General features: G+C 38.9%; 1 protein-coding gene across 16 annotated transcripts in view; it reads left to right on the top strand.

The window, feature by feature from the left end:
* The window catches only part of nrxn3b (neurexin 3b), an 812,755-nt gene that overhangs the window by 678,005 nt on the left and 119,712 nt on the right, over nt 1-15,038 (top strand). For all 16 annotated transcript variants that reach the window (XM_079888939.1, XM_079888942.1, XM_079888947.1 and 13 more), the window contains one exon: nt 11,131-11,312. In XM_079888939.1, the coding sequence (XP_079745065.1) occupies nt 11,131-11,312 (182 nt within the window). The remainder of the gene's footprint in view (nt 1-11,130; nt 11,313-15,038) is intronic.

Genomic DNA, 15,038 nt, shown 5'->3' on the forward strand with positions numbered 1-15,038 from the left:
TAACCCCCCCACTTATGACTAAAGGTGGCGCTACTGAGCCCCTCACCACGCCCGTTTCTGAAACTTTGCACATGTCTACGGGCTAATAAATGTGATGTGTCTGTCGAGTTTCATCCAATTTCAAGTATGTTAAGAGTCTCAAAAGCATCAAAAAAGAATATTAAAGTTTGATGCGTTGCCATGGCAACATTATTAAAGATATCAACAATCCTTTCACAGGTCTACATCTGCCGTGTGTTTACATTATACACATAAAGTTTTAAGCAAATCGGGTAAAAATAAGAGGGTGATTTTAAAGCATTTTGAAAGGGACACACTTCCTGCTGCCAGTTGGTGGCGCTATAACTTTGACTCACAATAGTCACATCCATGTGATCGGCCTCTTACAACGAACACACTGCTGAAGTTTAATCAAGATCAGTTAATGTATGCAGAAGTTATAACACACTTCCTGTTTCCATTATTCGCCATGAATTCGTGTCCTCGCCACGGCCAAACCGTTCGAGATATCAAAAATCTGTCCGCAATTTAGCATCCTCAATGTCTTGACTTCATGCTGACTGAGTTTGGAGGCGAATGGATGAATTCCCTAGGAGGAGTACATTAAATTCCACAGCATGCGTTTCCAAACAACCCAAAATAGCCGACTTCCTGTTGGGCTGGCGTAAAAAGTAAAAGTACGAAAGTTGTTTGGCCCGATGAGATCTATATGTGTATTGAGTTTCATATTATTACATGCAAGCGTGTCTGATTTATGGACCAAGTTTTCGGACCCCGTTCAAGGGGGCGCTGTTGAGCCCCCCTGCCACGCCCGGGTACCAGCTTCAGCCCGGCCCTGATGGCCGCGGGTTCTGACCCGTGTGCAAAGTTTCAAGAGTTTTCGAGCACGTTAAGGGTCTCAAAAGTGCCCGAAAGGTTGACAGAAAAATAAGAATAAATATAGCTGCGAGCAGCGATTACGGGCCCAAGCCGGTGGCACCGCAACCCCGGTGCCTTTAGTTACCTAAAGGCACCGGGGTGGCGGTACCGCCGGCTTTGGCCCTCCATCGCTGCTCGCAGCTATATTTATATATATATATACATACATACATACATACACACACATACATATATATGTATATATATATATATATTATTGTTCAAAAGTTTGGGGTCAGTAAGATTTTTAATGTTTTTAGGAGAAGTCTCTTCTGCTCACCAAGGCTGCATTTATTGATAAAAAAAAAAAAAAAACAGTAATATTGTGAAATATTATTCCAATTTAAAACAGCTGTTTTCAATTTTTAAATATTTTACATAGTAATTCATTTCTGTGATCAAAGTTGAGTTTTCAGCATCATTACTCCAGTCTTCAGTGTCACATGATCCTTCAGAAATCATACTAATATGATGATTGATGCTCAATAAATATTCATTATTATTTTCAATGTTGAAAACAGTTGTGTACAGATTTTTTTTTTTCAAAATGCTTTGATGAATGTAAAGTTCAAAAGAACAGCATATATTTCAAATATATATATTTTTAACATTATAAATGTCTTTACTGTAACTGTTGATCAGTTTAACTCATCCTTCATAAATAAAAGTACTGATTTATTTTATTTATTTCCCCAAAAAATAAAATTTTAATTATTACTAACCCAAAACTTTTGAGCGGTAGTGTTTAACGTTACAAAAGCTTTAGATTTCAGATAAATGCTGTTCTTTTGAACTTTCTATTCATCAAAGACTGTACACAACTGTTTTCGACATTTAAAATAATAATGAATGTTTCTTGAGTATCAATCATCATATTAGAATAATTTCTGAAGGATCATGTGACAGTGACGACTGGAGTAATGATGCTGAAAACTCAGCTTTGATCACAGGAATAAATAACAGTTTAAAATATATTAAAATAGAAAGCAGCTGTTTTAAATTGGAATACTATTTTACAATATTACTGTTTTTGTTTGTATTTTTAATCAAATAAATGCAGCCTTGGTGAGCAGAAGAAACTTCTCTGTTATGTGCGCGCCACAGACTGCACGCACGTCCGCTTAGAGTTCCGCCTTTTGCCTTCCGTCAATATTACGTTATTAGAAAAAATTTTTTTAGAGAATCGATTTTTTGACATTTGTGAATCGATTCAGAATCGTCCACGTCCGCATCGCGATGCATCTAAGAATAATTTTTTTCTCCCACCCCTAGATTTCATACAACAGGTTAATAAACAGTTACAATTAAGTCACTTACATTTTAGATGCAATGTTGACTGTTTTTGTTCTGTTTCAGCAGCGAAAATAGTTAAACAAAGATCACGGCAGAACCATCACGCATCACGTGTTTTCTCATAACTGAACGATTCAGCATTTTTAACGAATCGGTTGACTCAAAGATTGAATGATCAATCCATAAACATCTGTCTTAATCATGATCGACTCATTCGAACAAATCGTTTGAACGAATGAATCAATGACTCGCTTATTAAGATGGATGCCTGGCGACACCTAATGGCGGTTTAGTGTTGTTTAAAAGCATCATTCTTTCCCACATGTGTGTGATTTGTGTGTGCAACATTATCATTATTTTTCTTACACTATTATATTAGCGATTTAAAAGCACCCACTCGTGTCACACGTCGATTAACCGGTGGGAAAATATCCTCAGACACATACCTAATACATGTATATTTAAATACAATATTGGCCTACCTGGTAAAAAGTTTTATATACTTTTTTGATGTCCTTTTGGACACAAGAGGGCAGTATAGCCCTATGTTTGCTTTTTTGTTGAACCAAATAGCACTAAATAGCCTGTTTTAACTTTTTCATTCTTCTTGAATTGCAAAAACAGAATAAAATGGGTTTAGTTGTGATATTTGTATACTTTTATATAGAAATAAATGGTATATAATTACATTTTTAGAAGATTTTTAGTGTTTCCTTTTTGGACATTATTTAATCCCTCGCCATAGCAAAACCGTTTGAGATATTTATTATCCATTCACAATTTAGCATATTTAATGTAGTTTCATCATGTTGAAAAAGTTTGGTACGAATAAAATAAATAGTTTAAGAGGAGTGGCTAAAAATTCAGAGGCTGATTTTGCAAAAAAATTCACATTCAGACCAAAATATCTGACTTCCTGATGCCCAGAGCTATTGAATGTAAATTAGAAAGTTGTCCGGCTTGATGAGAACAATATACAAACTATTTTTTCTTTACTGTAGTTAAAACTAACCCCCCCCACTTTTGTCAAAAGCATGTTGAAAGTGACACACTTCCTGCTGCCAGTTGGTGGCGCTATAACTTTGACTCACAATAGCTACATCCATCTGATCGGCCTCTTACCACGAACACACTGCTGAAGTTTCATCAAGATCAGTTAATGTATGCAGAAGTTATTCCACTTCCGTGTTTCTCTTTTCTCGCCATAAATTCGATTCCTCGCCACAGCCAAACCATTCGAGATATCAAAAATCCGTCCGCAATTTAGCATCCTCAAAGTCTTGACTACATGCACACCGAGTTTGAAGGGGACACGGTGAATTTTCTAGGAGGAGTATTTCACATTCCACAGCAAGCGTTTTCCAAACAACCCATAATAGCCGACTTCCTGTTGGGCTGGCGTAAAACTTGACCGGGGTAAAGTTGTTCGGCCCGATGAGATCTATATGTGTACCGAGTTTCATATTAATTCATGCGAGCGTGTTTGATATATGGATCAAGTTTTAGAACCCCGTTCAAGGGGGCACTGTTGAGCCCCCCAGCCATGCCCGGGTACCAGCTTCAGCCCGGCCCTGATGGCCGTGGGTTCTGACCTGTGTGCAAAGTTTCAAGAGTTTTTGAGCACGTTAAGGACCCCAAAAGCCCCTGAAACCTTGATTAACAATATAAAAGCAATAGTCAAATCCCCCCCTCCCCTCACACACACACAGACACAGAGAGAGGGAGAGAAAATTCTTCAGAAAATCCACATTCAAACCAAAATATCTCTCTTCCTGTTGGTCGGAGATGGTTCATGTAAATTAGAAAGTTGTCCGTCTTGATGAGAACAATACGCATACCAAGTTTTGTTGCTGTTGATAAAACTAACCCCCCCACTTATGACTAAAGGTGGCGCTACTGAGCCCCTCACCACGCCCGTTTCTGAAACTTTGCACATGTCTACTGGATAATAAATGTGATGTGTCTGTCGAGTTTCATGCAATTTCAAGTATGTTAAGAGTCTCAAAAGCATAAAAAAAGAATCTTAAAGTTTGATGCGTTGCCACGGCAACAGTATCTAAGATATCAATAATCCTTTCACAGGTTTACATCTGCCGTGTGTCTACATTGTACACATAAAGTTTGAAGCAAATCTGGTAAAAATAAGACAGTGATTTCAAAGCATTTTAATAGTGATGTACTTCCTGCTGCCTGTTGGTGGCGCTATAACTTTGACTCACAATAGTCACATCTGTGCGATCGGCCTCTTACAACGAACACACTGCTGAAGTTTCATCAAGATCAGTTAATGTATGCAGAAGTTATAACACACTTCCTGTTTCATTTTTTCGCCATAAATTCGTTTCCTCGCCACGGCCAAACCGTTCGAGATATCAAAAATCCGTCCGCAATTTAGCATCCTCAATGTCTTGACTTCATGCACACCGAGTTTGGAGGCGAATCGATGAATTCCCTAGGAGGAGTACATTAAATTCCACAGCATGCGTTTCCAAACAACCCTAAATAGCCGACTTCCTGTTGGGCTGGCGTAAAACTTAGAGCACGAAAGTTGTTCGGCCCGATGAGATCTATATGTGTACCGAGTTTCATATTATTACATGCAAGCGTGTCTGATTTATGGACAAGTGTTCGGATCCCGTTCCAGGGGGCGCTGTCGAGCCCCCCTGCCACGCCCGGGTACCAGCTTCAGTCCGGCCCTGATGGCCGCGGGTTCTGACCTGTGTTTTTCAAGAGTTTTCGAGCATGTTAAGGGCCCCAAAAGTGGCCGAAAGGTTGACAAAATAATAATAATAATAATAATAATAATAATAATTAGAGCTGCAAGCAGCGATGAAAGGGCCCTCGCACCCGTGCCATCAACACTCTGTGGCTTTAGGAAGACAGAGCATGGTTGGGAAATGTACATTTAAGGAGGTATATATAGTAAGAGTATGTCAAAGTCAGTTACAAAATGTTTTGTATAATGGTGATAATAGCATGCTTCATGACTCAGCTAAGTGTTGCTAGCATGTTCAGTCTGTTTCTAGCATGCTTAGTACACAATAATTATGTGGTTAGTACTGCATTACTGTGTTAACCATGTCAGTTTCTGTTGCCAGTAGGTGGCGTTATGACTATAACTGAATATGAGCATGGATGTGTGTTCAGGACAGAACTCTTATCAAACATGTGAAGTTTGGTGCAAATTGGACATTGCCTTCTTGAGTAACAACAAAGTCATGTTTCATTGAATTAGCATTCTTTAGAACTTAGCTAAGCATTGTTAGCATGTTTTAACATGTTGCTAGAACGGCATCAACGTGTTAAACATGTCACTTCCTGTTGCCAGTTGGTGGCGCTATTACTATAACTGAACATTCTCATGTAGATGTGTTCAGGCCATGACTCTTATCAAAAGTGTGAAGTTTGGGGCAGATTGGACATTCCATGCCTGAGTTACAGCAAATTCCTATTTAATTGCAATAATAGCATGCTTTAGCACTTGGCTAAGAGTTTGCTAGCATGTTTTAGCATGTTTCTAGTATGTTGTTAGCATGTTTAACACTTGCTGGCACTTTTTTATATGTTATTAGGAGTCCACAACAGTGTTAAACATGTCACTTCCTGTTGCCAGCAGGTGGCGCTATGACTGTAACTGAATATAAGCATGGTCATGTGTTCAGGACAGAACGCTTATCAAAAGTGTGAAGTTTGGGGCAGATTGGACATTCCATGCCTGAGTTACAGCAAATTCATATTTAATTGCAGTAATATCATTCTTTAGCACTTAGCTAAGTGTTTGCTATTATGGTTTAGCATGTCTCTAGTATGTTGGTAGGATGTTTAGCACCTACTGGCATTTTTTTATATGTTATTAGGAGTCAAGAACAGTGTTAAACGTCACTTCCTGTTGCCAGCAGGTGGCGCTATGACTATAACTAAATATGAGCATGGACATGTGTTCAAGAGATAACTCTTATCAAACGTGTGACGTTTGGGGTAGATTGTACATTGCCTTCTTGAGTAACAACAAAGTCCTGTTTCATTGAATTAGCATGCTTTAGCACTTAGCTAAGTATTGCTAGCATGTTTTAATATGTTTCTAGCATGTTTAGAACTCAATGGCATTTTTAACATGTTGCTAGAACGGCATCAACGTGTTAAACATGTCACTTCCTGTTGCCAGTAGGTGGCGCTATTACTATAACTGAATTTGAGCATAGGCATGCGTTCAGGCCATGATTCTTATCAAACATGTGAAGTTTGGGGCAGATTGGACGTTCCATGCCTGAGTTACAGCAAATTCCTATTTAATTGCAGTAATAGCATGCTTTATCACTTAGCTAAGTGTTTGCTAGCATGTTTCTAGTATGTTGCTAACCTGTTTAGCACTTGCTGGCTCTTTTATATATGTTATTAGGAGACCACAACAGTGTTAAACATGTCACTTCCTGTTGACAGCAGGTGGCGCTATTACTATAACTGAATATTCTCATGTAGATGTGTTCAGGCCATGACTCTTATCAAACGTGTGAAGTTTGGGGCAGATTGGACATTCCATGCCTGTGTTACAGCAAATTCCTATTTAATTGCAGCAATAGCATGCTTTAGCACTTAGCTAAGTGTTTGCTAGCATGTTTTAGCATGTTTCTAGTATGTTGTTAGCATGTTTAGCACTTGCTGGCACTTTTTTTATATGTTTTTATATGTCCACAACAGTGTTTAACATGTCACTTCCTGTTGCCAGCAGGTGGCACTATGACTGTAACTGAATATGAGCATGGTCATGTGTTCAGGACAGAACGTTTATTAAAAGTGTGAAGTTTGGCGCATATTGGACATTGCCTTCTTGAGTAACAACAACATCCTGTTTCATTGAATTAGCATGCTTTAGCACTTAGCTAAGTATTGCTAGCATGTTTTAACATGTTTCTAGCATGTTTAGACCTCAATGGCATTTTTAACATGTTGCTAGAATGGCATCAACGTGTTAAACATGACACTTCCTGTTGCCAGTAGGTGGCGCTATTACTATAACTGAATATTATCATGTAGATGTGTTCAGGACAGAACGCTTATCAAAAGTGTGAAGTTTGGGGCAGATTGGACATTCCATGCCTGAGTTACAGCAAATTCCTATTTAATTGCAATAATAGCATGCTTTAGCACTTAGCTAAGAGTTTGCTAGCATGTTTTAGCATGCTTCTAGTATGTTGTTAGCATGTTTCGCACTTGCTGGCACTTTTTTATATGTTATTAGGAGTCCATAACAGTGTTAAACATGTCACTTCCTGTTGCCAGCAGGTGGCGCTATGACTATAACTGAATATGAGCATGGCCATGTGTTCAGGACAGAACTCTTATCAAACGTGTGAAGTTTGGGGGAGATTGGACATTCCATGCCTGAGTTACAGCAACTTCCTGTTTCATGGCGAAACATCGAAATTTGTAAGGCCGCCGAGGACCCGCCCTTCGACGAAAACTCAAGATCTTCGCAATTTAACGTCGCAAAGGCCTTAAGATTACACTCACCAAATTTGAAGATGATCAGATTAAAACTGTAGGAGGAGTTCGTTAAAGTACGAGGCCTGAAAATGGCAAAAACTGCACAAAAATCTGAGAGGAAGTTCAAAATGGCTGACTTCCTGTTGTGTTTAGGGCTATGCTCCAAGAGACTTTTTTGTAGGTATTAGGTCATTACACGTATGTACCGAATTTCGTGCACGTACGTGGAACGTTGCAGGAGGCGCACTCCGTTGAACTTTTATAGGTGGCGCTATCGAGCCATTTTGCCCCGTCCAATTCTGAAACCTATATCAGATGTAAATTTTCGCCAGTTCTGACGCGTGTGCAAAGTTTCGTGAGTTTTCGCGCATGTTTAGGCCCTCAAAAATGCAATTCAATGCGGAGAAGAATAATAATAATAATTAAAGCTGCAAGCAGCGATGAAAGGGCCCTCGCACCCGTGCCATCAACACTCGGTGGCTTTAGGAAGGCAGAGCATGGTTGGGAAATGTACATTTAAGGAGGTATATATAGTAAGAGTATGTCAAAGTCAGTTACAAAATGTTTTGTATAATGGTGATAATAGCATGCTTCATGACTCAGCTAAGTGTTGCTAACATGTTCAGTCTGTTTCTAGCATGCTTAGTACACAATAATTATGTGGTTAGTACTGCATTACTGTGTTAACCATGTCAGTTTCTGTTGCCAGTAGGTGGCGTTATGACTATAACTGAATATGAGCATGGATGTGTGTTCAGGACAGAACTCTTATCAAACATGTGAAGTTTGGTGCAAATTGGACATTGCCTTCTTGAGTAACAACAAAGTCATGTTTCATTGAATTAGCATTCTTTAGAACTTAGCTAAGCATTGTTAGCATGTTTTAACATGTTGCTAGAATGGCATCAACGTGTTAAACATGACACTTCCTGTTGCCAGTAGGTGGCGCTATTACTATAACTGAATATTCTCATGTAGATGTGTTCAGGACAGAACGCTTATCAAAAGTGTGAAGTTTGGGGCAGATTGGACATTCCATGCCTGAGTTACAGCAAATTCCTATTTAATTGCAATAATAGCATGCTTTAGCACTTAGCTAAGAGTTTGCTAGCATGTTTTAGCATGCTTCTAGTATGTTGTTAGCATGTTTAGCACTTGCTGGCACTTTTTTATATGTTATTAGGAGTCCATAACAGTGTTAAACATGTCACTTCCTGTTGCCAGCAGGTGGCGCTATGACTATAACTGAATATGAGCATGGCCATGTGTTCAGGACAGAACTCTTATCAAACGTGTGAAGTTTGGGGCAGATTGGACATTCCATGCCTGAGTTACAGCAACTTCCTGTTTCATGGCGAAACATCGAAATTTGTAAGGCCGCCGAGGACCCGCCCTTCGACGAAAACTCAAGATCTTCGCAATTTAACGTCGCAAAGGCCTTAAGATTACACTCACCAAATTTGAAGATGATCAGATTAAAACTGTAGGAGGAGTTCGTTAATGTACGAGGCCTGAAAATGGCAAAAACTGCACAAAAATCTGAGAGGAAGTTCAAAATGGCTGACTTCCTGTTGTGTTTAGGGCTATGCTCCAAGAGACTTTTTTGTAGGTATTAGGTCATTACACGTATGTACCGAATTTCGTGCACGTACGTTGAACGTTGCGGGAGGCGCACTCCGTTGAACTTTTATAGGTGGCGCTATCGAGCCATTTTGCCCCGTCCAATTCTGAAACCTATATCAGATGTAAATTTTCGCCAGTTCTGACGCGTGTGCAAAGTTTCGTGAGTTTTCGCGCATGTTTAGGCCCTCAAAAATGCAATTCAATGCGGAGAATAATAATAATAATAATAATAATAATAATAAACAGAGCAATTCCAAGAGGGTCCTCACACCATCGGTGCTCGGGCCCTAATAATAAACAGAGCAATTCCAAGAGGGTCCTCACACCATCGGTGCTCGGGCCCTAATAATAAACAGAGCAATTCCAAGAGGGTCCTCACACCATCGGTGCTCGGGCCCTAATAATCCTACCGAAAACAATAGGGCCTTCGCCCTTTCAGGGCTTGGGCCCTAATAATAATAATAATAATAATAATAAATAATCCTACCGAAAACAATAGGGCCTTCGCCCTTTCAGGGCTTGGGCCCTAATAATAATAATAATAATAATAATAAATAATCCTACCGAAAACAATAGGGCCTTCGCCCTTTCAGGGCTTGGGCCCTAATAATAATAATAAACAATAATCCTACCGAAAACAATAGGGCCTTCGCCCTTTCAGGGCTTGGGCCCTAATAATAAACAATAATCCTACCGAAAACAATAGGGCCTTCGCCCTTTCAGGGCTTGGGCCCTAATAATAATAATAATAAATAATCCTACCGGAAACAATAGGGCCTTCGCCCTTTCAGGGCTTGGGCCCTAATAATCCTACCGAAAACAATAGGGCCTTCGCCCTTTCAGGGCTTGGGCCCTAATAAACAGAGCAATTCCAAGAGGGTCCTCACACCATCGGTGCTCGGGCCCTAATAAACAGAGCAATTCCAAGAGGGTCCTCACACCATCGGTGCTCGGGCCCTAACTAGCCCCTGTAAATGTTGAAAATACCTTACAACCCCATGAGAAACAATTAGTGTCCGAATAGGGCTATAGTTCTGGAATACTGATATTCAGCATTCAGATTTGCCTAATTACTTAAACACTAGATGGATTTTACAGTAATCTAGCAAATTGCAAGAAATAAGACAAATAAAACCTAAAGAACAAAGCATACAACAGTGAACAATATCAGTATAAAACATTACATTTGTATAGAAATAAAGTATTAATGTGAAATAAAATGTGAAATAAAACAAATTATTCTCAAATTTTATAGTATTAGATATAATCCATTGATATTGGATTCACTGTTATTGGTGACTGACTAAAAAGCTTGTAATTCAAATCTGCTGCATTTTTTTTTCTCTAAGCCTTACTTTGTCTTCATGTTCAGTTGTATTAAAGCTACTAAAATTATCCAGTCAAGAGCAGTGAGTGGTTTTCTTTTCCTTGTCAATAATGTTATTCGATAAATATTAACAGCATAATAGCCTTTTAGAGTGCATTTACACTCTAAGATCTAGTGCACAGATCTGATATTGTGACACATTCAATTATATGTCCCATCTGTTTACATTTGCTGAAGACAGACAGACTGTATTTACATTAATACTTTGCCAAGACAGGAATTTTGACTGCTCAAGCTTATGTAGCTGCATCATCGTAAGCTCTTCGTAAGCTTTTTGCTGTCTGCTGCCTTTTGGTGCTGAATAGAGTTAAAATTCTGTACTAACAATACTGATATTGGTACTTTTGACATCCTACCAGCTGGATGTTGCATTGTAAAAGAATCAGCTGATCCCTCACACTATCTTTCTCTATTCCTCCCTGCAGCTGGAGCGACGTACATCTTTGGAAAGGGTGGAGGTCTTATCACGTACACATGGCCCAATAACGAGAGGCCCAGCACTCGGACCGATAGACTGGCGGTGGGCTTCAGCACTACTATCAAGGACGGGATTCTGGTCCGCATTGACAGCGCCCCCCGACTAGGAGACTACATCATGCTCCATATCGTAAGTCCTGCCTCGCATAATGTTTAGCACTTATAATGGGTGTCAGAGTGGCCATTATACTATAGTGCTGACTATCACAACCACCGCACTACATTATACACACTGTGAAACATGGGTTCTGAGTAAATTGAAACACAACAAGATTAAATTAAATGCATGTATTACCTCATTATTTCATCTGACTAAATGAAAAAGGTTTTAATGATATCTGAGCATCATTAAAAGTGAGCGAATGTTTGATTATTCTTTTTAACTCTTTAATTATATTTTACCTGCTCAGATTAGGAAACTATGTCGCTTTACAATTGTCACGAATAGGTGGCTGTAATCAAGAGCCAGACGACGGAGACGATAAAGAAGACTTTATTCCAAGGATTCTCATGAAAACGTACAACCACATATCACATAGAACTCTAAATATTACAAGACAAGGAACAGACAGAAATATTGGTTACATAGCAAACAAGAGGAACTAACGAGACTAATTAACACAACACACCTGAAACAAGGAACCTAATTAATTAGTAACCAAGGAGACAAACAGGTAGGGAACAGAGGAGAACTGATAAACAGGGGTGCGTTTCCCAAAAGCATCGTTAGCCAACTATGTTCACAAGTTCCGTCGTTATCAGCACAGTTCAACGAGTCAGTGTTTCCGAAACCATCGTTCTAACTAACATTCGCAAACAGCATCGCAAAATTGTGTAGTTGGAACGACAGCTCTCGACCTGTGGTTAGAATCATAGTTTCTAGTTTTCATGACGTGGACTTAATAAATCCTTATCTTGAGCAAAATAAGCAAGCTGACATTCAGTACAACCTATGTCTTTTATTTAGAATACATCCAAATGTCATTTACGTCTTTTAGTTTGTCAAGAGATTTAAAGCACCGTTTTTGAAGAGTGCGCATGTGCGTACATGCTCTAGTGTGTAAGAACGAGCCTATGATTGAATCTGGAAATAAAGTTATAAATTAGAAATAGTCCTTAGATGTCATGTCTGTAATTTATAGCAAAACATCTAGCGTTAATTCGATCTCAAACAGATTAATTAAAAGAAGGTATTACTCCACCACATGCGTGACGTCATAAACCAACGTGGTTGAATAACCACTTTGCGACAGTATGGTTTCGGGAAACAGTCATGATTAGCTAGTTGATTTCTTCAACGATGCATCGTACTATGGTAGTTAAGCAGCGAGTTACGTTGTTGTTCGGGAAATGCACCCCAGACTAGGGGCCCTATTTTAACGACCTGAAACGCAAGTATCAAGCACGAAACGCAAGTAACTTTGTGGGCGGGTCTTGGGCGCTGTTGTTATTATACCGGTGGGATAAATGACTCTTGTGCCCGACGCAAATCTAAAATGGGTTGGTCTGAATTAGCTTCATTATTCATAGGTGAGGTTTGGGCATAACGTGAAATAAACCAATCAGAGCGACATCTCACATTCCCTTTAAGAGCAGGCACGCTTGTTCCATGGCGGATTGGTATTATAACGGCGGATTTGCCAGGTGCATGCCAGGAGTGGTTCACAGCCGAGGAGACCAGCGTTCTCGTCAGGGCTGTAAAAGACAGAGAAGTGACATTGTATGGGGATGGGAGAAACCCACCCAAATTATGCATGCGCGTTGTGTACATGCTACATTGATTATGGCCAAGCATGCGGGCTTAAAATAGCATATGAATAACATGCGCAACGCGCCACTGACTTTAGACTAGGTTTTTCCTGGTCAGTGGCGGAATTGTTTTCTAAACCTGCCAAATAGGACCAGGGAACGTTTGCGCTGGAACACACCTCCTCTTTGCGCTGAACCACCCCCGGGAGCGCAAGTTAATTTCCTCATTTACCGACGTGCGTCTGTGGTTCATTAGTTAACATTTGTATTAATTAACATGAACTAACCATGAGCAATACATTTGTTACACTATTTATTAATCTTTGTTAAAGTTAGTTTAAAAAAAATGCAGCTGTTTATTGTTTGTTCATGTTAGTTCACAGTGCAATAACTACTGTTAACAAATACAACCTTTGATTTTAATAACGTATTAGTAAATGTTGAAATCAATATTAACTAAGATTAATAAATGCTGAAGAAGTATTGTTCATTCTTAGTTCATGTTAACTAAAGTAGTTAACTAAAGTTAACTAATGAACCTTATTGTAAATTGTTACCATATATGATATAATGTACAATCCAGTTTATCCATTTAAATGTACAGACCAAATTGACATGAATGCTGTCTGTTGTCTTGTTCACTGTTGAGGTGAATTATAATTAGATACATTCTTTATAGTCTTGCTTGTGGTTTATCATTGTGACCTAAAAGGCAACAAAGTCAGGCGGTAATGTCATATTGCTGGAATCCTCAGAAGTGTGTGTAGGGGATTCTGCTGATGCTAGAAAATGGTGATAATGTCTGAAAGAAAGCCAGACTTCAACAGATTGAAAGTCTTTTTCTCCGTAATGTCTCTGTGGAGAGGTAATGTGCTCACACACCATCTGTTCCATGAAATAGCAACCAAGGCATCTCAGTTTTGAAAGGAAGTGAGAGAGAATGTAAGTCACTGAGATAAGAGATGTGTTTTTGACCCCCCGTGAATGGAAGGCCCTCATGGTGTGATTTGAGTCGACATGCTGCTGTTGAATTCTGCTAAAGCAGTGGTTCTCAACTGGTTTGAGAACTGAAAGTCAAATGACTCCCCTACACTGTACTAAAACATAAACTTTATTTAAAATAGTTTGCCTTGAAATCTTTTCTCGTCCCAATTTTCTCTTTTCTTTTAAAAGTTACTACGCCTATTTATTTTATTATCATAAATGCATGATTATTGTGTAATGCATTTAACCAATTAAAAGGAAAAGTAGTAAACCTACTAACTTAACTGTATTTTTTTAATAGTGTGACAGTTTATCTGTTCAAAAAAATGTGTGGACCTTGTATCTTTTTGAAGTGAAATATTTAGTTAAATTCAGCTGTTTATTACTTTGTTTTTGATTCAGTTAAGAATAGGGTGTTTCTCGTTTTATTACTTTATTTAGGGAAAATGTATCTTTTTTAATTTTATTGAGTAACCCTATAACTCTAATTGTGATCCGTACTGATTTTGTACCAGATAAATACTCATTTATTTTATTTATCTGATGTTTCATATTTAAAAGATATTTCCCTTTAAATTGCCCCAATGTATATATCTACTTTTACTTGGAAAGTTGCTAATAAAGTTACAAAGTAGCTTTTACAACACTGGCATTTATCATTGGTGTTTATCTGTTGTCCACAACTCCATACGAACAGATCTACGACTGTCTTACCCACCACTGTGCTGAAGGATAGCGTGATCCTCTACATCTGCTTGTTTGTGAAGTGTATGTTGTTTTGAGTCTTGAGATCGATTCTAAGTTCACCCAAGTGGAAATTATAATCGGGTTATCGTAGCTCATACTGTTTTCCAACCCAAATGTTGAAGAACTGCCTAATAACATCTTCAAATCACACTCAACAACGCACAGCAGGAAAGACAACACTCAATATCCCATCAATTCAGTCAGAAGGGATTATGATTGGACCAGAACTATGAGCCTATGTGCACCATGAGACTATACACACATCTAGACACACAAACACACGCTAAAGATTAACATCCCACTGTGAGGCTTCAGTGCAAATTAACTTACTGGCTTTAGACTGAGAAGAAGTGAAACATCATGGGAATCAACACAG

Source organism: Squalius cephalus (assembly GCF_949319135.1).
Source record: "Squalius cephalus genome assembly, chromosome: 12".
Lineage (NCBI taxonomy): Eukaryota > Metazoa > Chordata > Actinopteri > Cypriniformes > Leuciscidae > Squalius > Squalius cephalus.